Source organism: Wyeomyia smithii, chromosome 3 (assembly GCF_029784165.1).
Source record: "Wyeomyia smithii strain HCP4-BCI-WySm-NY-G18 chromosome 3, ASM2978416v1, whole genome shotgun sequence".
NCBI lineage: Eukaryota > Metazoa > Arthropoda > Insecta > Diptera > Culicidae > Wyeomyia > Wyeomyia smithii.
In genome coordinates this window covers 36,698,434-36,725,549 of record NC_073696.1, presented here as the reverse complement: position 1 = coordinate 36,725,549, position 27,116 = coordinate 36,698,434, and the positions used below count along the sequence as shown (strand labels likewise).

General features: G+C 38.9%; 1 protein-coding gene across 1 annotated transcript; it reads right to left on the bottom strand.

Moving 5' to 3' along the window:
- Window positions 1-979: 979 nt before the first annotated feature.
- Window positions 980-27,116, bottom strand: LOC129731912 (protein Wnt-4). Its single transcript, XM_055692288.1, has 5 exons — window positions 26,115-27,116; window positions 2,387-2,639; window positions 2,074-2,331; window positions 1,789-2,001; window positions 980-1,735 (listed from the first exon to the last, which is right to left on the bottom strand). The coding sequence occupies exons 1-5, from the start codon at window positions 26,210-26,212 to the stop codon at window positions 1,499-1,501; spliced, it is 1,059 nt and encodes a 352-aa protein (XP_055548263.1). The 5' UTR covers window positions 26,213-27,116; the 3' UTR covers window positions 980-1,498.

Sequence of the window (27,116 nt, the reverse complement as noted above, 5' to 3'; positions counted from 1 at the left end):
TGAGTAACGACAGCTGTCGCGGATGTTGCAGAGGTCAAGACCTATTTGGAAGATAAAGGTTTTAACTTTCATGCCCTTCTACTCGTCGATAATGCTCCCGGACATTCAATAATCGATCATCCTAATGTCTACTTGTCTACAAATACAACGTCCTAAATACAGTCTCCTATTTTTAAGAAGCATAACATAGGGAGGACGATGCGGTTTGACTTGCAAAAGGTAGAAAACGATCCTACGCTCAGTGTTCATCATATTGGTGCAGCTGTAGCAGATGCGAAGTCGTCCGCGCTCAATGCCTGTGGGAGGCCAATCTGACCTGAATGTGGTTTATTACCACGGGCTGAAAGACTAATGACGTGTTTGAAATTATTCTTCTGGCCAATGCTATTGGCAGGCAGGACTTTGACGACATGACTGGCGACGATGTTGGGGAGTTGATGAAGGAACCGATACTGTGGTTGATGAGGATCTTTTGAAAATGCTGCCACCCTTAGACCAGGAAGCAGTTTTTGACGAAATTCAGGAAATGACTGTTGATTAACTGCAGGAAGGATTGAGACTGGCAGCGCAAGCATTTCATTGATGACGATTCCTATGCAGAGTGAATTAGTCCTTAATGGAACCCTTTCCTACAGTGGACCACCCGTCAGATTAACTAAATTTATGTGAAAACTCGAGGGATTTTCAGAAAACTTCAATCATGAAACCTTGCCCAGCTAGCTCTTGTTGAAACAATGTGGGCAATGATTTTGTGAATAAAATAAAACAGTATTTACTATAAAGTCCTACTGAAGAATCATTTTCCATAATATTTTGGTAAATCCGAGTAGGAGTTTATTTGGCCTGGCTAGTTAAACGAAGAAGTACTGTATCTCGGTTTTTTATCTGTAGCTCGGAAGATTCTGACAGAGGACACCAACAATATAACTTGTAACCAAGGAGCTTAAGCTACACACGAAAACCAGTACACATCTACAGACAAGTGAATTTATTGTAATCTGAAGCGAAATACATCGTACAAATATGCATGGGGTAATGTGCGTTTTTTTGGATGGACTGCTACATTCAAAACTCAATGTTTCTTCATCTACCGCGAAGCATGGATAAAGTACAGCATTCCTACTTGAGTACTTGTATAAGGTGAAATCTAGATACATAGTAGCAGATAACACGGATCTTACAATGTAGCGCAACGTGCTGCCCATTCTGAGTGAAGCCGTTCTCGGTTGATAAATTGATAATAAGTATTAAGATCTATTCACATGAATGTTTCGTGCACAACAACGAATAACTATTAAGTTGAACTGAAGCACTGAGTCGTAATCCTCATCTTCTTTCGATATCTAAAAAATAGCGCACAAAGTATGACTACAGAATTGCTGCTACTAATATGTATAGTAGGGGTAATTCTTATTTCGTACAATAATAAATAGCTTTTGTAAAGGTTAGAACTACTATTTGCAGTATCGATAATTCGTTCGGTTCGATTCTGAAAAACCTATTTACAGTAATATCGGTCATCATACTTTTCACAGTAATCGCACACTATTTGGCAGCAGCGTCCATTGGTGAATCGACAGCGGCATTTCTCGATCGTTTTGATTACTTTGGTAGTGTAGCCTCGGCCACAGCACAGCGTTGCGCAGTTATCTGGGTGCAGGCAACGACGACCTCGGGTGACGGAACAGAACGTGGGTGACGTTTCGAAGTAATACAGTTGATCGTACGGTACATCCTGTGAATAATATATCTTTGAATAGCAAACTTTACCATTAGGCAGATGCTTACGTTCTCTTTTAACTCTTTGGGAACAGCTCTCCGAGATGTTTTGTTATTAATTGGAATCTTTCGAACGGCGTGATGATATTTTGTTCTCAAAATAGCAGCAGTCGCGTTGAAGTCTCCCAACTTTCGCCAGCAGGTTTTCAAAGAGCAAGATCCAGACACTCCATGACATTTGCATCTATCGTTCATAGTAGATGAAACTGCTTGAATCCCTACCTGAAAATAGTACAATTCAATTAACAATGAGGTTATTTTAGTGCGTCTGATTCGTCATCCATAGGATTTTACTTCGCTGTCATGCCGGAGCATTTCCGCCACGGGATCACCATTGATCGGTTGTAGCTCCAGAAAGTTTCTTGTGACTCGCTTGCCATGCTTCAGGTTATCACTGCAACCACCCCATTTCCACGCCAGCCGTGTTGCTTCCGGTCGTTTCTCAGAAGCACACTGACACTTGGCCATTTTACCTTCGGCACAGGCTCGCGCTACCGAATGAGTGATTGCTGCTGCGGTGAGAGCATGCACGAACGCTGTTTCACGGTAAACCTATAGAAAGAAAACTATTAATGTGTTGCTAACAATTCCACATTTGATGGTGAACCTTTTTGAATATGTTCCGCTTTCCCCGCGTCTCGATCGAGCAGTTCCAGCGGTCGTAACGGAACTGTTCCTCGCAATGCGTCACCGCTAGTCGGCGCGCTTCCTTAATTGCTTCCGGAAGGCCCACATCGCGGCGGCACTGATGGTTCTGTTTGCGTGTTCCGGATAGATAACGACAGGGTCCGGGTGATTTGGTCATCGGGCTGAATACCGCCATCACGGTATTTTTCGCCGGCAAGTTTGTCGTCTCTTTGCTGGTGGCGGAGAGCAATAAGCGTGTGAGAAAGGAGCGTATTGAAGGGCGCAGTTCACCACTGCGTGGTGAGTTTGGAAGCTCGGTGGTAAATAAAAGCGCGGAGATTCTTGTATCTGATTCGTTTAAAGATTGCATGCAAGTCGTATAATATTTCTGTTCGATTCCTCTAGAAGCGGTAATATTACAGTGGAGATTTGTGTTGTAGGGAAAATAACTACACTCTAGATGTTTTTACAAAATTTGTTGAGCATGTTATAAAGGGGCACTTGAATCAGTGTTTTAGTATGTGATTTTTGACTGGTGAAATTTAAAAAATTGTGCCAATTTTAGTATATTTTTTTATTATAATTTTTTTATATGACTGGAACCAAATATATTAAATACCAATATAGTTCACTTTCGTGAAATTATGAAGACAAATTGAAAATGACAGAAGCGTTAGTCACCTTTTCGACCGCTAGGTGCGCCACTTCTGATTTTGTTCTACACGACATGCGAAATAGAGCAACTTTTGACAATAATATTACCCTAATGGGTACACTGAAAAAAATTCACATTTTATTGTGAAGTGGACTCGGCGGAATATTTTATAATAATAAAGTTCGCCTATGCATAAGGCAATCCATGGGTGGTGTTCCACGGTTTGTACGTTTGTCGACCTCCGACAATATTTTGAGTTGTAAAATGTCGACTTCCGGTGACTGGGAAACTGCCGAAAATGACCAAATACCACCTAATATGGTTTTTTTTTAACTAGAATGACGCTCAGAGGCCAGAAATTGTCTCGAAATGCCAGTTTGAAATCCAAGATGGCGACTTCCGGTTTTTGAAAAATCAAATAAAATTTTGAATTGTAAGATGGCGACTTCCAGTGATTGGAAAAAAGAGGAAAATGACCAAATACCACCAATATGGATGTTTCTTTAACTAGAATGACGCTCAGAGGCCAGAAATTGTCTCTGAATACCATTTTGAAATCCAAGATGGCGACTTCCGGTTTCTGAGAAACAGCGAGATATGACCAAATACCATCCAATATGGGTATTTCCGAAATCGTGATGATGCACTGAAACCACAAATCGACCTCAGACAACATTTTGAGTAGTAAAATGGCGACTTTTGGTGACTGGAAAACTGCCGAAAATGACCTAAAAACAACCAAATATGGGTGTTTCTTTAACCAGAATGATGCTCAGAGGCCAGAAATTGTCTCCAAATGCCATTTTGAAATCCAATATGGCGACTTCCGGTTCCTAAACAACAGTGGCAAAAGACCAAATAACACTCATTATGGGTATTTCCGGGATTGTTATGATGCACTGAAGCTACGAATCGACCTCAGATAACATTATGAATTGTAAAATGACGACTTCCGGTAAATGGGAAACTGCTGAAAATAACCAAATAACACCCAATATGGGTATTTCTTCAACCGGCCGATTTCCATCCAATATGAGATGTTTCGATACCAGAATGATACACAGGAGCTAGAATCGACCACAGACAACATTTTAAATTCTAAGATGGTGACTTCCGGTTTCTGTGGAACAGCCGAAAATGACTAAATAACACCTATCATTGGTGTTTCTTAAACCAGAATGACGCTCAGGGGCCAGAAATTGTCTCCAAAAAAAAAAAATAACCTAAAGGGACCAAATACCACCCAATATGAGTGTTTCTTTAACCAGAATGATGCATGGAGCTAAAAATTGACCTCAGACACCATTTTGAATTGTAAGATGGCAACTTCTGGGAAACAGCCGAATACTACTGCATATGAATTTTTCCGTAATCGAAATAATGTATAGAAGCCAAGCATTGACCCTGGACACCATAATGAATTCGAAGATGACCACTTTCAGTTTCTGGAAAACAACGAAAATAACTGAATACCACCTAACATGAGTGTTTTCGGAATAGAGGTGATGTACTAAAGGCAAAAGTCGAGGATGTTGTCATTCCGATAAAACCAATAATTTCAAATGATATAAACAAATCGCAAGAAATCAATGAATTTGGAATGTTGAAAATTATTGAATTAAACACAAAAATAGGCGGGACGAAGTTTGCCGGGTCAGCTAGTAAATACATAAATATGCTGGTTAAAGCAAAGCTGCAAGTGATGAATATGAAGATTAGAACTCGGGAGCAAAAAATTCGGAGGGATAAAAAAAACAAAAAATACTTTCAAAACGAATAAAACTAAACATTAAATAATAGTTTTTGCATAACAGTTGTTATCACTAATTATGTTTGATTTGTTGAATATCTTTTATATATAATATAATAAAGCATTTAAACCAATTACAACATGATATGTATCCATACTTAAATTGTTAAATTGATAGAACATTCAAGTTTTATCTAAGCTAAAAGTTGCACAACAACCATATACGACTATTGACAACCATTGTGCGGTTTCTCCTTTTATCTTTTTCACGAGGTAATTAAAATATTCATTTAATTGTACACATCGTGGCCTGATTATTGAGCTTGAGCTTGACGGCCGCACATTTCGTAGTTGCTTCCCGTGATGGATCTGAGCTTATGAAGTTACACAGGGAACCACGTATATAGCAACTTGGGATTAGTTTACCATTTACACGTCGTGGCCTGATTATTTGAATATTTCTTCTTCGTGCCTCGATAAGCTACATCTATTATATTATCAATATTCAACTCCCGGAATGGCGTTAGTTTTACATACAAACAATATACGCACGAAATCTGCAACATATTTTTTTCTGTGAAAGTATGAAATTGAGTCAACTAAATCTAAAATTGAGTAAATTCAGTTTCGTGTGTGAGAAGGTCACACGCTCACAGAAATTCAACAACAATGCACAGTGATACAGTAAGGCAATGTAGGCGGACACGAGTTTTTCGATGCGATTTTGTGGTTTTAGAGTAAAATTTTTTTTTTAAGAACTTGTTTCTTATATTTAGTCTATTTTTTATATGCAAATGAAAATTAGGGTGGTCCTGAAATCGACTAAATGAAAAAACTAACTTTTTATTTGCATAAATAAATGTATACATTCATCGGCACAGTTGTAGATCAACTAATTTTAAGCAACTTTCGGTATTTCTTTACAATATTTATACAATATTTGTTCTATCAAATGATACCAAAAAATATTATTTATGTTTGCCCTAAACGGAGACATCAATATATCAAAAGGGCCTATTTTTAAAATAGAAATAGTGAAAACTCTTCATCTGTATAATATATCGACAATGTTTTTTCGTCAAAATTGGCGTATTTTTGATTAAAGTTACCGAAGAAAACTTTGTTTTTAAATTTGAATTGAAAAAATAGAGCGAAAAGACTGTTTTTGGAAACCAAATTTCATGTCTACAAAAAAGTTTTTTTACAAAGTTACTTAGAATTAGTTGGTCTACAAGTTTGCCAAAGAATGTTTTATTTCGTTGATTTTAGGACCACCCTAATTTTCATTCGCACATGAATAGAGGACTATGTATAAGAAACAACTTTTTACAAAAACTATGGCTTTAAACCGCAAACCAAAATCGCAACGAAAAGCCTATGTCCACCTAAATTGCCTTACTGTACCACTGTGCAATGAGTTTAGTTACCTTTTTCACCACAAGAGGGGGTGTTCCCTGTCTGTCTTCACGGGAATATATGGGAAATTCGAGAGTGAACTATATTGTTATTTTAAGATATTTGCTGGAACTGTGTGCAGATGTTCTTATGGGCTAAAGGTATCGTTTTGTGCTACTGAATATGTTTTTGAATTCACAACTATTTAAAGAAAAGTTTATGTATAAATAATACTGAAGATTATGAATATTTTTAGAGTAAGAACGGTTTGTATAACACTGTGCTACAGCGATTTAGTACTTCTGAAGTGACCTAGTGTAGGTTGTAGGTCTTGTTGAGTGTAATATTCCCTCATACTAGAAATTTTCCAAACACCCCCAAAATCTGAAGTTATGGTCAAAATACGGTTTTTTAGACCTCAGTGCATACAATTTTTTTTAACTCAGTCATTTCTCAATCGATTTTCAATATTGAGGCAGTTTTGGAAAGAAGATAAACAGAGCTTTCAAAAGATTTACTGGTTTGTACTAATATCACTAAAACATTCTGAGTTATTTGAGTTTAAATATAATTTTTTAGTTTTTCTGACGCAATTTTTCAATTTAATTCGAAATTTGCCACCTGTTTTTGTGAGAAAGATACTACAAATACACTAAACTTTCGAAATTATATTCAATGACGAATCAAACAAAAGTGGTTTTGTGAAAATCGGTGAATATTTGACTGAGTTATATATTTTTTAAGAAAACCAGAATTTTTGGCTTCTATCCCACATTTATTTCGCGGTGCTACAAATGGTGAAAAAACACAAGAACTTCTGAAACTGCCTAAATATTGAAAATCGGTTGAGAAATAACTGAGTTAAAAAAAATGTATGCCCTGAGGTCCAAAAAACCGTATTTTGACCATAACTTCAGATTTTGGGGGTGTTTGGAAAATTTCTAGTATGAGCGAATGTTACACTTAACAAGATCTACAACCTACACTAGGTCACTTCAGAAGCTCTTGTGTTTTTCACCATTTGTAGCACTGCGAAATAATTGTGGGATAGAAGCCAAAAATTCTGGTTTTCTTAAAAAATATATAACTCAGCCAAATATTCAACGATTTTCACAAAACCCCTTTTGTTTGATTCGTCATTGAATATAATTTCAAAAGTTAAGTGTATTTGTAGTATCTTTCTCACAAAAACAGGTGGCAAATTTCAAATTAACATGAAAAATTGCGTGAAAAAATCTAAAAAATTATATTTAAACTCCAATAACTCAACATGTTTGAGGGATATTAGTACAAACTAGTAGATGTTTTGAAAGCTCTGTTTATCTTCTTTCCAAAACTGCCTCAATATTGAAAATCGGTTGAGAAATGACTGAGTTAAAAAAAAATTGTATGCACTGAGGTCCAAAAAACCGTATTTTGACCATAACTTCAGATTTTGGGGGTGTTTGGAAAATTTCTAGTATGAGCGAATGTTACACTCAACAAGACCAACAACCTACACTAGGTGACTTCAAAAGTTCTTGCATTTTTTTTTCATTTGTAGCACAGTGTAATTAGTGAAACATCTTCAACAAAGTTGTAGATAATCATTTTATCTTACCGAAAAACATACACGGGAAATAGTCTTTAGAAGTAAATTATTCTGCGTAAATAGGTCTTAAGTGCACTATTTTGGTTAACTATTGGAGCAAACACAACTGCCTCTAAGCGTCAATTTGTTCGAAGTTGAATCAGTTGCATGTAAGTTAATAGTTTAATTGCCCTCGTGATTTTTTTTTTTCTTCACATAACATTTATTTGACACGGCACAAATACAATTTAATGTTTAACGGCGCCAATTATATCTGATGACTTAAAAACTAAAGCAAATTTTTTATCCTCGCTGCCGACTACGAGCTGAAATTAAGTCTAACTTAAAACTAGCATGGGATTTCCAATCAGTGTTTTGTTGTTCAATGGTCGTCTGATAATCGTCGAATGGCATGTATGGATTCGTTCTGCTGAGCCACGATGTCGTGAGTTGGGACAGAGGCTCGTAGTCCTTGGGTCCTGGTTCTGTTGTGCGGGGTCTGGTTGCTGGTTTTGTGCTTAAGGTTCAAACGTGTTCTTGTCGTTTTGTTGGGTGTAGACGGAGGGGAACGGGACTAGACTGGGGCGTGGATGGATTTCAGGAAAACGTATATAAGGGACATGTAGGATAGGTCACGGCTCGCCAAGACATCACGAACAGGAACAGCCGGCTGTCTACCCTCGGCCTGCAGGGAAGCTATTAATTTAGACCTGGCGTCACGGTGTACAGGGCATGACCAAACCACATGCTCTATGTCGTGATAACCTTCACCACAGGCACAGATGCCACTTTCCCCGAGCCCAACACGACGGAGGAGCGCGTCAAATCTATAGTGATTGGACATAAGCCGGGACATCACGCAAATGAAATCCCGACCTACATCCAACCCCTTGAACCACGGGTTCGTCGATACTTTGGGGATTATGGAATGTAACCACCTTCCCAATTCCCCTCTGGTCCAAGCATTTTGCCAACTGATGATCGTATTCTGACGTACAAGTGCGAAAAATTCATTAAAGGCAATTGGTCTTTCATAAATATCACCGTTTGTTGCGCCCACCTTAGCCAAAGAGTCCGCTTTCTCATTACCCGGTATCGAGCAGTGAGAAGGGACCCACGCTAAGGTAATCTGAGTAGATTTTTCGGATAAAGCACTCAGATGTTCCCGTATTTTCCCCAGGAAATACGGAGAGTGCTTAACATCTTTCATCGATCGGAGAGCCTCAATGGAACTGAGACTGTCCGTAAAGATGAAATAATGGTCCGTGGGCATTTTTTCGATAATCCCTAGGGTGTACTGAATTGCAGCTAATTCTGCGACGTAAACAGAAGCAGGATTATCGAGCTTATGGGAGACGGTTAAATTGTTATTGAAGATACCGAAGCCAGTGGACCCATCAAGAAGTGATCCGTCAGTGTAGTACATATTGTCGCAGTTGATGTTTCGATATTTATTGGAAAAAATTTTAGGGATCTGCTGCACGCGTAAATGATCCGGGATTCCACGAGTTTCTTCTATCATGGATGTATCGAAAAACACAGTAGAATCAGAAGTATTTGATAAGTCGACACGATTTGGAATATTCGAAGAAGGGTTAATATTTTGGGACATGTGATTGAAATACAATGTCATAAAACGGGTTTGAGAATTAAGTTCGATTAACCTTTCAAAATTTTCAATCACGGGACGGTTCAAGACCTCACATTTGATTAGAATACGAGAAGACAGGCTCCAGAAGCGGTTTTTCAATGGTAGTACTCCAGCTAAAACCTCCAAACTCATCGTATGGGTCGACTGCATGCAACCTAAGGCGATACGCAAACAACGATATTGTATTCGCTCCAGTTTGATCAAATGTGTGTTTGCTGCGGAGCGGAAGCAGAAACACCCGTATTCAATAACAGACAATATCGTTGTTTGGTAAAGCCTTATAAGGTCTCCTGGATGGGCTCCCCACCATTGTCCGGTTATTGTACGAAGAAAATTCACTCTTTGTTGACATTTTTTCATCAGATACCTCACGTGACAACCCCAGGTGCCTTTAGAGTCGAACCAGACACCAAGATATTTGTGTACCAAAACCTGAGAAATCGTTTTACCCATTAATTGTGTTTGAAGCTGAGCAGGTTCATGCTTCCTAGAAAAAACTACTATCTCAGTCTTCTCCGGAGAGAATTCGATACCTAGCTGTAAAGCCCAAGCAGACAAATTGTCCAAGGTATCTTGCAATGGTCCTTGCAAATCGGCAGCTTTGGCTCCTGTAACAGAGATTACACTGTCGTCTGCAAGTTGTCTTATCGTGCATGAATTTGCCAGACATTCGTCGATGTCATTTACATAAAAGTTGTAAAGAAGGGGGCTTAAACATGAGCCCTGGGGAAGACCCATGTAGCTAATGCGAAAAGTTGCCAAATCGCCATGCGTAAAATGCATGTGCTTTTCGGACAACAAATTGTGCAAAAAATTGTTCAAAATTGGAGAAAATCCTTGTCGGTGAAGTTTACCCGAAAGAATGTCAATAGAAACGGAATCAAAAGCCCCCTTAATGTCCAAGAACGCAGACGCCATTTGTTCTTTACGAGCATACGCCAGCTGAATATCTGTTGAAAGCAACGCAAGACAATCATTCGTCCCTTTGGCACGGCGGAAGCCAAATTGAGTTTCTGATAGTAGACCATTTGATTCGACCCAGTGGTCTAAACGACGGAGTATCATTTTTTCCATCAATTTCCGGATACAGGATAGCATTGCAATCGGCCTATAAGAGTTGTGATTAGAAGCTGGTTTCCCTGGTTTTTGGATGGCGATCACCTTCACTTGCCTCCAATCCTGCGGTACAATGTTTTGCTCCAGGAACTTATTGAACAAGTTCAACAAGCGCCTCTTGGCATTGCCTGGTAGATTCTTCAACAAGTTGAATTTGATTCTATCTAATCCAGGCGCGTTATTGTTACAGGACAGGAGGGCAACTGAAAGTTCTGCCATCGTAAAAGGTGATTCTATCGCGTCGTGGCCCGGAGACGCATCGCGAACAATATTTTGCTCAGGAACAGAGTCCGGACATACTTTCCTGGCAAAATCAAATATCCACCTACTTGAAGACTCCTCGCTTTCGTTGACCGTTACGCGATTCCGCATTCTTCGGGCTGTGTTCCAAAGAGTGCTCATCGATGTCTCCCTCGACGTCTCGTTCACGAACCGACGCCAATATCCACGTTTCTTTGCTTTAGCCAAGCTTTTAAGCTTGGTATCAAGCTCCGAATACCGTAAATAGTCGCCAGGTATACCTCCCGTCTGGTAGGCCTTAAACGCGTCGGATCTTTGCGTGTAGACATCGGAGCACTCTTGGTCCCACCACGGAGTGGGAGGCCGTTCTTTGATCGTTACGCCGGGATATTTCTTCGTTTGGGCTTGCAACGCGGCGTCGAGAATCAAGCCCGCGAGGAGGTTGTATTCTTCAAGTGGTGAATGATGTTGAATCGACTCGACCGCTTTTGAAATCATTTCCTCGTATAACTTCCAATCGACATTTCGTGTGAGGTCATACGGAATGTCAATTGGTCGCATGCGAGTTGACCCGTTAGTAATTGAAATAAGAATAGGCAGATGGTCGCTACCGTGAGGATCGAGGATTACCTTCCATGTGCAATCCAACCGTAGCGACGTCGAACATAAGGATAGATCCAAAGCGCTTGGGCGCGCTGGAGGTTTCGGGATACGTGTCATTTCACCGTTGTTTAAAATAGTCATGTCGAAGTCATCGCAAAGGTTATAGATTAAAGAGGAGCGGTTATCATTGTATGGGGAACCCCAAGCCACGCCATGAGAGTTGAAGTCTCCCAAAATCAAACGTGGCGAGGGAAGAAGTTCTATTAAATCAAAGAGCAGCCGTTGCCCAACCTGTGCTCTGGGAGGAATATATATTGAGGCAATACAAAGCTCTTTACCTTGTATTGTCATTTGACATGCGACAACTTCGATGCCTGGAATCGAGGGGAGGTTAATACGATAGAAAGAATAGCACTTTTTAATCCCTAAAAGTACTCCTCCATATGGGGTGTCTCGATCAAGGCGAATAATATTAAAATCATGGAAGTTGAGATCAATATTTGAAGTAAGCCAAGTTTCACAAAGGGAAAATGCATCGCATTTGTTTTTATTTATCAAAACTTTAAACGAATCAATTTTTGGTAAAATACTTCTACAATTCCACTGTAAGACAGAGATAGAATCCTTCATATACGCAGTTGAATTAGGCATCGAAGGATACAATCGCTGCAAGGAGAGGCCATTGGGCAGTCAACTGCTTCAAAAATGATCTAACTGTTGGGAGGAATGCTGTAAGAAAAATTTTAATTGGATCGGGTACATTGAAAGTTTCAAAAATCCAGTCCACAATGTCAGAAAATTTCACTAATCCAGAGTTTGTTTCATCAACTGGGAGTGTAAAAGGAGCAACTGGGGTTTTAGATGTTCCTGGCAGTGCTGGGAACTCCTTCTGGGACTTTAAATTTGCCAGCCCAGGAGGAGTTTGCTTCGGTTTTTCCGCAGCACTGTTTGGTTTTTTTGTATCTTTCATTTCACTTTGAGAAATCTTAGGACCTTTTCTGGGAAGTTTAGGAGAGGAAATATTTTTCCTCTTTCTAGACTCCCCAGGATTGGCGTAAGATGCTCCCGCTGGTGAATCGTCAGAATCGGTTTCCTCAGAGGGCAACAGATCGAAGGGGTTCGAAGTAACGGGAGAAGTGGTAACGGTCTTCTTCAGCATGTCAGCGTAGGAACGCTTTGAACGCTCTTTGAGAGACCGTTTTATTTTATCCCTGCGCTGCATGTACACCGCACATGTCGAGAGCTCATGCAGATTTTCTCCGCAGTGAATACACTTTTCAGCGTTAACACTGCAAGAATCTTCCGCATGAGACTCCCCACACTTGCCACAACGTGCCTTATTGCAGCAGTAGGCGGCTGTATGGCCTAACTGCTTGCAATTCAGGCAGTTCATGACGCGGGGCACGTAGAGCCTCACAGGGAGACGAACCCGGTGGATCGAGACGTGGCTTGGTAGTGCAGACCCGGCGAACGTAACTCGAAACGAGTCTGACGGAGTGTATACTGTTTTGCCACCGATGATCGATGCTGACCGCAATTGCTTGCAGTCGAGCACCTTTACTTCGGGACACGTTTTGTTCTTAAAGCACCCTTTGGCACTTTGCAGTATACACTCGACGGACAGACTCGAATCGGTTATGACACCGTCGATCTCCACGTCTCGTGCGGGTATGTAAACGCGATACTCGCGTGTGAAGAGCTCAGAGCAAGCTATATCGTTGGCCTCTTTCAGGTTACCGACCACGACACGGAGCTTGTTAGGCCGGACCTTGGAAATTTCGGTCACGCCCTTGTACTCCTTCGTCAGGTCTTTAGAAATCTGCAAGAGGTTCAACTGTTTCGATTTCGGTCCCGCCTTTGGCCGAAAATAGACAGTATAGCTGCCCTGGGCTCCGTCTGGGTAAAGCCTGGGGCGAGGGGGGACTGAAGAATGAACAGGGGAGGGGGTAACAGAAGGGTCAGGGTCAGAGGGGTTCGGGGATGGTGGCGCGGGAGGCGAGGGATCTACATCCATCGCGCTATGTTTAGCGCACTAGCGCTGACAAGAACACGTACCTTTTTATTTCTCCCTTCCAGTAAGGTTGGTTGTCCGATCGTTCGAAGTAGCAGCCGTTACAGCCAGCAGCACCAATACAGCAGCACCAAACAGCCACCAGCAGCGAGCCAGGTGTGAGATCACTCCACACAGCGATACGACTCGCTGACACTGATGGCTTCTTCTTTTTCCTCGTTTGTGTCTCGTCCACTGCTGTAGCACAATCCAGCCAGCAGCCAAATCGGCTTACGCACCAGCTGGCAGTCACGATGCGAAACAGTTGCACAAAGGAACGACCTTGAACCCGGATTTATTTCACTCGACCAGGCAAACAATGCCAACACTTGTTCACACGTCTTTTGTTTTATACTCTATCGGACCGATCACCAAACACGTCCAGTACTGATGCGTGTTCGGCACAGAATGATTGCCCTCGTGATGTTTACATTTATTTTTAATCGCCGCTGTATAAATTACGGACTATGATTACTCAACCATTCATAAACCTCTTAGAGCTTGCTAATGAATACCTAAATGTAAATTCGTTTCCATTTTTCCTGTGTGCCTCGTGGTGAGTCTTGAACAGTATTGCATTTTTGCTCTTACAAAACTTACAAAAAAAAAAAAAAAAAAAAAAAGTTTGACGTTTGACCTATTTTCGAGTTGAGTTATTAGTTTGGAGTGCCTACGTGGAGTTCTCTAAAGCACTAAATAAAACTGCTACAATGCAATGCAATGTGGGATGGCAGACAAAAGCTTTGTTGTGAAAACGCTATCAGTTGTTTTGTGTCTCTTTTTGGGGTATCCTAAATACAAAAATGCTTCTATTCAGAACTGCACCGTTATTTGTCATGCTCTGTTAGGTGGTTGAATCCTGGCAATTATTCATTCAGTATCTTTTAAAATACTTCTTCATATTTTTCATTTTCCAGTATGTCATTTAGCTAATACTCATGTCACTGAATGCTGGTTGAAGGAATTTGGGGACACAACCAGTATCATGGAATATATTGCATTGATAGAATATGTGGAGTATTTTCCGCTACACTCAGGAAGGAAAGATAGAGCTGGTATCTTTTCCGCAGCGCATTTTGAACAGTTATAGGTTTGAAAGGGGTTGCGGATTCCATTCGAGCGCGTTCCGTATGCCGGAGTGAAAAGTAACGTCGGCTGCTGTTGTTTTTAAATATTTTCACTTGAGTTGAGTTTTGTTATCCTTTTCATACCTATGAAATGCGGTAAACTGTAGGCAGTCATCGGATGCAAATGCGACCTTCCCTTACGATGGAAACAAAACGAAACGTCGTGTATGGAGCATATTAATGCAAATGGGGCTTGTGATTTCTGAGATTTTCATTCGCCCTGGGACACCCGATGCCAGGATGTCACGTCCGCTTCTGAACCGGACGAGAACGTGGCGAGGCTCCCTTATTCTTGTCGTTATTTCGAAGAACCTTATTTATTCAAAATGACACAAAAATTTTCATTTTAAAGGCGAATACGTTTCTAATTTTGGACAAGAGTAGAACAAAATGTGTTCAAAATTTTATGTTATTTTATTTTATATGTTTCACCCTTTCGATACTTTTCAATGGATGGACTAATGCTATTTCTCCACCAACCCATTCAACTACCATCCGGGTTAAATGAAACAATAACACAAATATTTCGATTGCAGTCACTTGTTGAATTGAAATCTTTCCCACATGTGCTGAAGACGGTCGGCTGTGTGCGCTTCGTGCTGTCGAGTAGAGTTGGGGCAGGTAGTTAAGGATATCATAAAGGAGCGACTTTTTTTTCAAGGCAGACAGAAACCATAAAATAAATTGCCACAAATTTTCGGTCCTGTGATGCTGTAGAAATTGCAACCCGGGTGCAGAGAAGGGTGCACGACATTTTGCCCTATTCGCACACTAAAAAAAGCGCTCACCCACACATTCCTCGGGATGTCGAAATAATTAAAAGCGTTTCGATTTGGCCGCACGATAAACAAGGATTATCATTCTTCAAACCGGGTAAAAATCAATTTAAATTCCACCAAATCGTTGTCATTACTTTATAAAATATTCATAAATTAATTAAAATATTTGCCATAAAAGTCACCCACAACTGATTTTGTCTCTTTCGCATTGTTTGCCGATGAAATGCTACTGAGTTGCCTTTGTGTGTATCGCTTTTTTCGATATTTTGGTGATGGTGGCCCCCGTGGCTGCCACCGTTGTTGCTCGCGTGCACGTTGAACCACATTGGCACCTTGCCATGACGATTACCGAACAGCAAAACGGTTTTGGGGTTAATTAATACTAGGGGTGTGCGGATTGAGGAATATTTTGACGATTGGTTAAATATGAACCAGATTGTGGATATGTTCTATATTAAAGGTTCATTATTTCATATTTGTGAGGATCTCCAATAACCAATTTTTATAAGGCACAAGGGTAATCAAAGCTAGAAAATTTCGTATAAACTAAATATAAACTGAAACGAGGAATTTTTCTGAAAGGGCTCAAACACTGGTACGATAAATGTGTTGGCGATATCTTCATAGGAGCAGAACTACTGATAAGCCAGACCATGTGCCATCGAACGGAACAAGTAATAATCGGATGGTGGAATATCCGGGAAATATATGGGTGATGTAGGAGCGTTACATCTAGCCAATTTCTTTATTCCCAGAGCCCACCTGGGACTATCTGGCATCTCTTTCTTGCATCGTAAATTGCAATGTCGTTTCTCTTTTTCCGCGTAGATTCTAACTAACCCAGTGGAATATAAAAATCGCTATATGTAAGTTTTAACGACTTTGGCAGTATGAGGCCGAGCGTTGTCATGCGGTAGAATCACTTTTGCGTGCCTTCACTCGTTTTGTAACCGTCTTTTGCGCAGTACTCCAGTGCTCTGCATAATCGCATCAATTGAAGGCGTAACCTTTCTCCAGTGTTGGTTTCGTTCGGTTTCAACAGCTCGAATAACACCGACCCGATCCCACCAAGTACACAGCATAACCTTCGCAACGTGTATATTCGGCAGAGTCGTCGATTCAAAAGCATGACCTCAAGACTTTTTTTTGGTTGCTGTAATGAATTCATCTGTAGAAGAATTTCGTGCTAAATCCACTAGATGTTGGCATCGACCCCACATAATTTAACGAAACATTGTGAGTTTGTAGGCCTTACTATTCTAAGCAACTTTGATTTTTCTGAAAATTTATCTCTACTAACATTTGAAAAGGGAAAAAGATTTTTTTCATAAACCATATGGCAAGAGATAGAAAAAAAGTTGTCATGGAATGAGTTCTATTGTATTACCTTAAAATAAAAATGTCGCAAAAATTTAATTTGAGATCTTACAGTGATAAAAAAATCAATTTAAAAACAAAAAGTGATTTTAGAAAAATCGGTAATCTCAAATTTAGTTTGAATAAGTTTTTCAGATACACAATTTAGGCCGATACAAATTTCATTTTCATTTTATGATTCGAAATGAGTTTTTCAGTTAGATAATTTTGTTGCCTAAAACTCTTCTGAACAAACCAAAGTCGACACTCTTGGAGAAAAAAAGTTTTCCCAGCAAAAACTTTTTTAAGTGGCTTCATGCATGGTCGTTTAGGAGACGTTTGAAAGAGTTTTTTCTTCATCTCTTATAAAAAATTCAGACCTTTTAAAATAAAAAAAAAATTAATTGAACATGGAGCAGTAAAATGTGCTGACATAAATCAAATTTGTTGGGTTTTCATGAGAAAAAAATCAACTTTTTGAATTTGTAATGTAAAATTTAAATTTTTATTTTTTATTATCATAGTTTTTTTTTTTATATAGAATAATTAAATTAACGAGTTGGATCATAAAATGTTTTTCTTAATAGCTGTAGCTTTGTAAGCTACAATGCTTCAAATAAAGTTTATGCTAAAATACATACGCACTTTTATTACTCTTGAGTCCAAAATTTTTGACGTTGGACCAACGTCTATATCGAAGTTAGGCGCCTGAACTTGAAAATCCAGTAATTCAACCAGGGAAAAGGTTTTCAAGCACCGAGGTTTTGGCATCAACCGATCAGAAATTATTTTACGGTTAAATTAATGTAACAAAATACAAGCTATTGTTTGAGATACACTATTGGAAAATTGCTGAATAATATCGATTGTCTAAATCAAACCGAGCAACCAATCCCTACCTTTCTTTCCAAGCGTAGCCGAAACTAACGGATACAATTTTGACGATCTGATTTTGTGAACGATTTGTTATTGTTGTTGTTGTTGTTTTACTCGAGGTCGCTTTCTGTTCCTGATGTTTTTTAGCTTTCCTTGCCATTCCCTATTTTTCTACGCTTCACCCTCTTTTCAAATAACTGACGTAACCTCGATATAAAAGGTACCATTCGAACACTACACCCCGTCATGAATTCGTTCATTGACCGGCAAAGCGGATAGTGGCAAATATTGTTCGCTAATAAAACTTCTTCAGCCAGTCTTTATTCATCGAGGAAAAATTACTACCGAAAAATGATCAATACTTATTTGCTCGAAATTTCATTTAGATCGAAACAGGTTCTTCTAGGTACCATAAACTATTGGTAAAAAGAGTTTAAAATTTTTTTTTGATTGATTTCTGAACGAATCCTGGTGATATTCCTACTTCTCGAGCCGCAGTACGGATAGAGACGTTCGGACTTCTCTCCCAAATCATCGCACGACCAATATTTTTGTCACTTGATTATATTTTTGTGTTGGTTTCCTATCGATAATGATTTGAAAACCATACCAACACATCGTGGACTGTAGTATTCCATCTACTATTTGTTTTAATGGAATATAAAAATACCGTAGTCCATGCGTCATGCGGTCGTGTCTTGGAAACCACTTTCCTACTTTTTTCGCCCGCGGAAAATACTCAGTTTGTAGAATATATGATGCGATTTTGGTTTTGATCGTGGTGTAATCGATTTGTACTCATATACTGCGTATAAATACTCAGATTGTTTATGTCAACGTTAGCCAGTAGATTTCAAATAATGTATAATTAAATGTTGTTCCTTATTAGTTAAATTTTCTTAACGCAATTGATATCACTGATCGTTTTTCAGGGGCATCCAATGAATGGATTCTACCCAGTGGCCAGAATCCGACCTCGAACCCCATTTTTAATCTAGATGACCACTTCTGGTTACCTGATAATCATTAAATCATAAAATCCATCATGAAATTGCCGAACTACCTAATCTGGGCGAAGATGGCGACAGTTTCCGATTAACAGCCTAAACTGACAAATATCATCCAATACGATTTGGGGAAGCGGTATGATACCCTGAGGCCAGAAATCATCTCCAGAAGCCATTTTAAATTTCTAGACAGTAGCTTCCGGTTTCTGGAAACCAGTCTAAAAGGGACAAACATTACTCAATGTGAGTTTTTCAGTACCCGGGATGATGCTCAGAGGCCAGGAATCAACTCCATACTTCATTTTGAAATCCGAATTTGCGACTTCCGGTTTATGGAAAACATCCTTCAATTCCAAATACAATCCAATAAAGGTATATAAACTCTTGGGATTCTAGAATATTGATGTTGTATTTGAAGGGATAATTGGAGAATAGTATTTGGAATTTGACATAATATTTGTACTGAATAAATAGTTTTTCTATCATAATGATTCCTAATTTTGAACTTTGATCAAAGCAGCTTGTTTTAAACAGCCTTTGGGGATTGATTCTTTTTAAGTTTGAGGAACAACCTGTTCGTTTGACACCTGTTTTCTTTAAATAAGTCGTGTAATCTTTGAGAGAATAGATTTTCAATACTTTTACAATTTAATACATAATGGTTAAAATGAAAGTCCCATTACACTGGTCAACACAAGTGTTGCCCCGAAGGTCAAACAAAGAAAAAATGAAAAATTATAGCTTTTCCTGTTAATTTTTTTCTTTCTAGGGCAACTATTGTGAGCTTTAGAGCAGCTTTTTTTTCGATTTTGTCAACCAGTGTTATAATCAAATGAAATGGGTACCAATAAAGCAACTAAACCTTCAAATCAAAACTAAGATTGTGAAATCAGTCATGCAAAACGAGTGAATTTAAAAAAGTTTTCTGAACACGTTTCTTTTCATAACCTGCGCAACTAAATGTTCAATCACCATAAAATTCGTTATTTAGGGGTTTTGAAGACAGTCCGTTCATTTGATACCTATTTTGTTCAAATCGGTTGTGTAGTTTCTGAGATAATGGAGTTTCATAACTTTTACATTTTGATACATAACAGACAAAGTTACAGTCCGATTATAATAAAATTCAATAGGGTCTTATCAGGCAACTAGACCTTTCTATTGCAACTTATTTTGTGAAAATCGGTTTTCAATCTCTGAGAAAAGTGAGTGAGTTCAAGCAGTCTTAGAAACAGGTTTCTTGTCATAGCCTGATTTCCCATTATTATACATAACGGACAAAGTTGAAGTCCAATAACAATAAAATTCAATAGGGTCTTATGGGACAACAAGAAATTCCAGTTGACACTAATTTTGTGAGAATCGGTCCAGCCATCTCTGAGAAAAGTGAGTGAGTTTCAACAGTGTTTGAAACACGATTCTGTGTATAACTTTTGAACTACATGTCCAAGCATTATAAAATTATTTTATAAATGGTTCAAAAAACAAGCCCGTTCTTTTGATACCAATTTTGTTCAAATCGACTGTGTAGTTCCTGAGATAATGAAGTTTTGTGATTTTCACATAACCTTGAAACTAGAAATCCGATTACAATAAAATTCAATAGAGTCTTATGGGACAACTAGACTTGTCATTTGCAAATAATTCCATGGAAATCGGTCCAGCCATCTCTGAGAAAATCGAGTGAGTTTGGGAGAGCGTTACATACATACTTACACACACACACGCATATAGAAAATGCTCAGCTCGTCGAACTAAGTCGATTGATATACGAGATTCGACCCTTTGGAGCACTTTTATACCTTCGGTTTTTTCAGTGATTGCTATACCTTTCTAGGAGAAAGGCAAAAATGGTCGCTACTAAGTGAAACTTTATTTGGCATGGAATGGATCAGGTATAGCGTGCTGTAAATAGTTATAACTTCGCTTCGTACCCTCGATTTTATGAAAAGATTTTCGTAAAAAATATTGGTAATTGAAATTTTATGTACGGATACAATTTATTTCGTTTTTTTTATCCTTAAATCCCTTGAGTACTTTACTTTTCTTTTACGGCGACAGACCGATTATCGATCCAAAGCCGAATCCAGAATACGTCGCCATGTCACTCGGTCTTGGGCTGCTATCTTCCAATCTCCCCTAACATCTATTTCGCGGGCATCCTCGTTGACAGCACACATCCAACGAGTGCCGAGTATACCTCAAAGTCGACGGCGTCTATCGGGATTTCTGCTCAATATTGTCTTCGCTGGTCGTTCTTCTGGCATTCCAGATACATGTCCAGCCCCAAAGCTACGAGTGCCCTCTGGGCATGTAGCAAAGCTATTGGCAGAACATGGGGTCTAAGGCCAAGTATGATTTATTGGTTGTACCAGGCAATAATAAGACCAAGAATAACGTAGAAAAGAAAGGTCAACGCAGAACAAGCTTGGCAAGTTGCAAAGGCTAATTTGTAATGCAATAACAGGAGTAATGAAAAGTGCTCCGTCGAAAGCCTTAGATGCAATTCTGCATCTATTACCACTATTACCAGGTAGTACAACTAGAGGCGGTAAAAAGTGCATTGAGACTAAAACGCCTTAAAAAAGTACCTGATGGAGATCAGACAGGCCAGCTGGCAATCCTCAAGCATTTCCAGCTGAGCAAACATATACTAGGTATCGAAGACTGGATGAATACAGAAGCAAACTTCGAAATATCTTCCAAAATCAAAGAGACCGAACGGGAAGTTTGGGAACAAGGTGGCCCGAATATCCGACAAGGCTCTGTCGTCTTTTACACAGATGGCTCAAAAATGAATGATTCAACCGGAGCAGGTATAAATGGTCCTGGGATAAGTATCTCGATACCAATGGGCCGTTGGCCTACAGTGTTCCAGGCCGAAATATTTGCAATTTATGAATGTGCACAAGTCTGTTTGGCTAGGATATACAGGCATGCTAACATATGCATTTTTTCCGATAGCCAAGCAGCACTTAAAGCACTAAAAGCCTTCACATGTACCTCTAAGCTAGTATGGGAGTGCATCCTTTCACTGAAACAACTGGCAGAAAGGAACCAAGTATGGTTATACTGGGTTCCTGGTCACTGCGGAGTGGAAGGCAATGAAAAAGCCGATACGTTAGCTAGACAGGGGTCATGTACCGATTTCATTGGCCCAGAACCGTTCTGTGGGGTGTCATTAAGCGCTTTGAAAGCAGAATTGAAAACCTGGGAACCTAAGACAATACAAGAGAACTGGATATGCTCGGTAGGGTTTACAGGACACAGTCCAAGTAAGCATCACCTGAAACAAATTGGTCAGTCAGATGACAAAATTTGTCGTCTCTGCGGGTTCGAATGTGAAACCGCAGAACATTTGCTCTGCTACTGCAGTGCACTAATACAGCGCAGAATAAGAGCCTTTGGAAAAGGAACTTAGGAGCCTTTGAGGTCTGGTCTGCGAATCCTAATGAGGTAATACATTTCATACGAAATTCAGTGTCTAATTGGGAGAAAGGGTGCGATATGACAACGACGATCACTTCCATCAATAGTGATATGTCTGCCACGAGTACCTAGACTAAAGAAGAGGTATACCACAAAAGATCAAAATAATGGTCGCAGTGGTCCAAATGTTACAAAAAAAGAAAAAAAAAAACATGTTCAGCCCACTGCAACCTGTCGTGTTTTTGTCCGCCTGACTATATCCGCCCATTTGTACACTTGGTACACTTCATGATTCATGGGTCTGCGCCAAAGACCATTTTCTAGTTTGCCACCAAGGTTTGAACGCAATATCCTACGTTAAAAAACACCAAGAGCTCGCCGATCGGCCTTTTTTAACGTCCATGCTTCATGGCCGTAGAGGGCCCCGGGAAGGATGAGTGTTTTGTAGAGTGCAAGATTAGTAGGGGCACCTGGGGTAATGAGCACCGTTGAGGAAAGATGCACCCCCTCCGATTTACAATGGAGAAACATTTTATTATCAAAATAATAATTTTATTATTTGAATCTATGTTTTCTATAGTTACCCTGTCACTTTGGAAGCACTACAATGTCAGAAAATGAAACTAAATACAAATAAAGTTTTAGTCGCTTGCGGTCTAACTTTTTTCTCAGCTGAATTAAGCTGTTTTTAGCTCTTCAATTGTTGTTTTCCACCAGCGAAAAGTGTTATTGCATCGAATATATGTCGAGCAACATATTTCTGATAAAATATCGGTAAGTTTCGAAGAGAATTATCGCTATGTAACCAGAAACATTCTTTTGTTACGTTCGGGGCATAGCGCTCGGGGCAAAAGGACTGTTTGTAAACAAATTTTTTGCTTACATTTCATCTCGTCTGCAGCATTGTACGGAAGTCCAATTGGCGGTCATGGACCGTTGAACAGCTAAGATCGGTGCTAGAGATAATCAAAAATGATGTTTGCAGAAACCATGCCGCTCGACCCGGACGAACACATACGATTTGCATAGATTCTCTAGGATTCCTCACACTGGATTCGTGAGCGTCCTTGAAAAGGATTCCTGAGAAAAGAATCCTCAGGAATGCCTTGTAGATGGCTCTAGGATTCTTGAATAAGAATCCTGAGTGGGAATCCTCCGGATCGTGTTTGCGATTCCTTTCACGATTCCGTCACCGAGTTAAAGGTATCCTGGGGATTCTTACTCAGGATTCTCTGCGTGTTAGTAAGGGGAGTGTGTGGAATTCCAAAGAAAACCATATTGCCATTATTTATCAGATGACAAAATGAGCTGTACTGCCCCAATATTGTGGTGCATTCTGCCTCGTGCACAGGGTGCATTTTGCCGCATTTGCATGGTACTTCTTACCTCTTTGTTGCGGTGCATTTTACCCCAGCAAGGGTGCAATTTGCCTCGATTGACGACTTTTAAAAGTTATTACACTCACTTTAAAAAATGTGTGTTATGCATTTTCTCTAATCTTTTAGCATCAGATGCGAGTTCGAACGAATAAACAAGGGTTTTTATATTTTGATCAGTATATAACATTGGTTCTATCCCTCAGCTTTAACAAGAATATACTTTGCTTTCGTTAACCCCAGGAACCCCAGGAACCCCTACCGTTTTGTGGTGCTTTACATACTTTTGGCATATCTTGTAGTAGTGGCGTTCACTATTTTGAGCGACGAATATATATTATAGTAGTAAAAAATTACTATGAAGTATAATACTATGAAGCATTAAAAATTATAGTTTAAGTTTTCACAGAAAAGTTTCACATGAATAATAATGGAGTAAAATAGCGCATTTAGAGATACAATAGAATACGATGGAATATGATGAAGAAACGAATTGATAAATTAAATAATTATACTGGTCTACAAAAGCGAAAAGAAGGTTCAAAAAGTTACTCCTTAAAGATTACGGCTTATTGACCAGTCCTGTGAAATTTAGTAAATTGGTAGTTTAGTAAACATGATCTAGCTGAACAAACGTGCAGTAAGTGTTTCGCGCGGTTTGAGAGTAGACACTTTGAGTTGGAAGGCAAGGAACGCCCCGAACAGTCCAAAAAGTTGGAAGTTGAAGGATTGACGGCAATGCTCGATCGAGACCATGATTTTTCTTATTCAGGGTGCGTAAGATATATCTGGACTAAATAATCATGGTACTAGAATAATTTTAAAAGCAATTTTTTAATAAATCTCGGTTGAATCGTTTTGTTTCAAACAATTTGGCATTATCCTATGACTTTATTAGAAATTTATGTATAATTTCTGGAAGACTGTGTCTATGCGCCAGGTCGTTTCGACATGTCGCAGTCTAATGAAGTCATCACAAGAAGTGACGGGAATATCTATTGATATCCCTTTCAACGACCAGTTATGGTCAGGACTGATAATAGGAACATATTCTTAATCCATTTCTGTGTTTTCTTAGGAGTGTATGCTGTTTTATCTCTTCCTCAAAATACTGTTAATCTCGACGCGTTTACAAAATGAATAATTTCATTGACACTTACTCTGGTGCAAAAAAGTCGATAATCGAGAAGAGTTTTTTTTAAATTTTGAAATCAAATTGATTTTTGATAGTTCTTTTAGGCCGATGACATATTTAGGAAGCGCGAATAGCGTCGCGAAGTCATCGGCCTCAGTTTTCTCAGTGTTGCTTAATAAGTTAGGATTCGTTTCGTCAGAATTAAATATTGCCCCCTATTGACAACTTTAGTTTTAAAGTGAAATTATAGTCTAGGAATGCTAAAAAGGTAATGAAATTCGATTAATTATAATGGAACACAATAAGTTACAATAAAGTAGGATTGGAATACTATAACCTAGTATAATGAGAGAAGATATCGCAATGTAATATCATATTACATTACAAATTGTATCATATTACTAATATGGTAAAATTTGATTAAATAAAATGGAGCATAATTGCTTATGAACTATAATAAAATGTTGTAATATACTAAGGGCGTGCAAAATTTCGCGAAATTTCGAGTTTCACGAAATTTAACGAAATTTATCGAAGTTGAGAACACATTTTTTAAATAAATAGATACAAATAATGATTTCTGAACCCATTTTCTGCTGTAATAAGTTCTAATTAAGGTCCGGAAATGCTTCAAAGCTATGACCGTACATAGTTTAAAAAAATATATAGTTTACTATAATTTTCCTAATTACCTGGATTTTCTTGAAAATTTTCCACTCAAATAAACTCAAAATATCTCTAAGCCTTCTGTTGAAATATGAATCAATAAAAAGATTTGCTTAAAATTTATAAATTCTAATAATTTTTTGAAAAATTTCGAGAAAAATTTCGTTTAATTTCGGGAACCTCGAAATTTCGCGAAATTTCGCACAGCCTTATAATATACTTCGCAGTAATACGAAAGATAATGTAGCAAAATCAAAATGTGAAGAAAATAAAGGATTTCAATAAAGTATAAATACTTTTGTAGAATAAAGATGGAGTAAAATAGCGCATGTAGAGACGTAATAGTGTATGATGAAATAGAAGCTGAAAAAAAAACTGAATATAATTAAGCAGTCATCAAGTTTATTAATGTGTAATTAATTACAACAAATTATAATAAAACAGTGTATTATAGCCGATCGCGATGCATTTAATTGTTATGACCCAATTACCAATTATAATTACCTAATGAGAATAAATGATATTGAATGTTATGAAGTATAAAGAACAATATTAAACAATTACGGATTATTACATAATATGATAGCGTGTTGCATGGTTTAGTCATATCTGATAAATTATTATGTTGTATTATGGAGTGCGATAGAATCTGACGTATAATAGAAGTATAATAGAATGCATTATGCGCTGGAGTAGCCCAATTACCTAATTGTAAATATTGTGAATAAAATAAGGAATGTTATTGTAACATCTTGTTATAGAAAACCGAGCTCCCCCTTCAACATTATACCGTCGCAACTTAAAAATCTTTTCTACGATGGAACCTAGTGAAATTTTGCATTGAAGTCAGTCAGCGTCGGTAATAAGTTTACAAATTTGCCAGCTCAATTAAATTTGAATGAGATGATAAGAATTGATATTGCATACCTGCTAGAATTGATGATGTCATTACACTCACTAATACACCAAATAATACTAAATAAAAGCAAACCATATACGAGCATCTTCTCCGGCAGTTTTTCCATAGGTCCAAGTTGTGATTACCGGCTTGTGTAAAGTTTTGAAAATTTTAAAGTAATCTTTTTGGATCGCAGTTTATCGAAAATCACTTTCTTCTGATTGTCGCAAAATAAACCTATCTAATCCCGATCGCACACCAGCGCAGAATAATCTTCCTGAGCGAGTTTGTCATTCTGCCGATAGTCACTTATTGCCCTGGTTCGCAACATGTTGAGATACTTCTCTAAACCAATTAAAAACATGGTTTAGTTACTTCTTCATATCCTGACTGACGGCGGTTTTTACGTTTTTTCTGCTGCTGCCATGCTGCCGCAGTGTCCAAACTAATATTTCCACAGTATCGTATGCTTTTTCGTACGATCCAAACACTGTTTGATGATTGGCAAGAATAAGTGAAATGTTTTTCAGCAGTTATTAATGGTTTTTGAGAAAAAAAATCTCAAAAGAATATGTTCGAATACGACACTATACACACACAGTACGCCCCAATGCTTATCGGATTGTCGAAGCCCTGGCCGAACGAGTTATCTTCTTCAAACATCCGCGAAACGCTGAGCGTTCTTTGGAAAACTGAATTACAACTCAATTTCACTTCTCTTCACCCATATTCCTCGAAGCAACACTTTTGAAAGTTTCGCGTTCCACTGTTCATCAAACCACCTGCAGGAAGCGGAAGATCCTGCACGACTAGCAGCGTCAATTGCTCCGGGAGTGCTACCCCTGGTGGCGGCCTGTTCTCGCTTGAACCGTTGCTTGTTACCGTCTGACGTGCCATGTGAGTGAGCATGCGAGCGGTGCATTCCAGCCAGCAACAAGCGCGCGGCGCAATTTTCGAAAAACAAAACAGACGGCGGGAAACATCGCCTGCGTAGGTAGGCGAGGTATCACCACAAAACGGTACGAGCTGCT

What these genes read in the sequence shown, in the direction of transcription:
- LOC129731912 (XM_055692288.1), bottom strand. Translation starts at nt 26,212, where the DNA reads ATGGAAAAACTGCCGGAGAAGATGCTCGTATATGGTTTGCTTTTATTT. An exon ending in AGCGGAACATATTCAAAAAG is followed by an intron (nt 2,332 to 2,386) that starts GTTCACCATCAA and finishes TTCTTTCTATAG; the next exon opens with GTTTACCGTGAAACAGCGTT. An exon ending in CCAAAGAGTTAAAAGAGAAC is followed by an intron (nt 1,736 to 1,788) that starts GTAAGCATCTGC and finishes TATTATTCACAG; the next exon opens with GATGTACCGTACGATCAACT.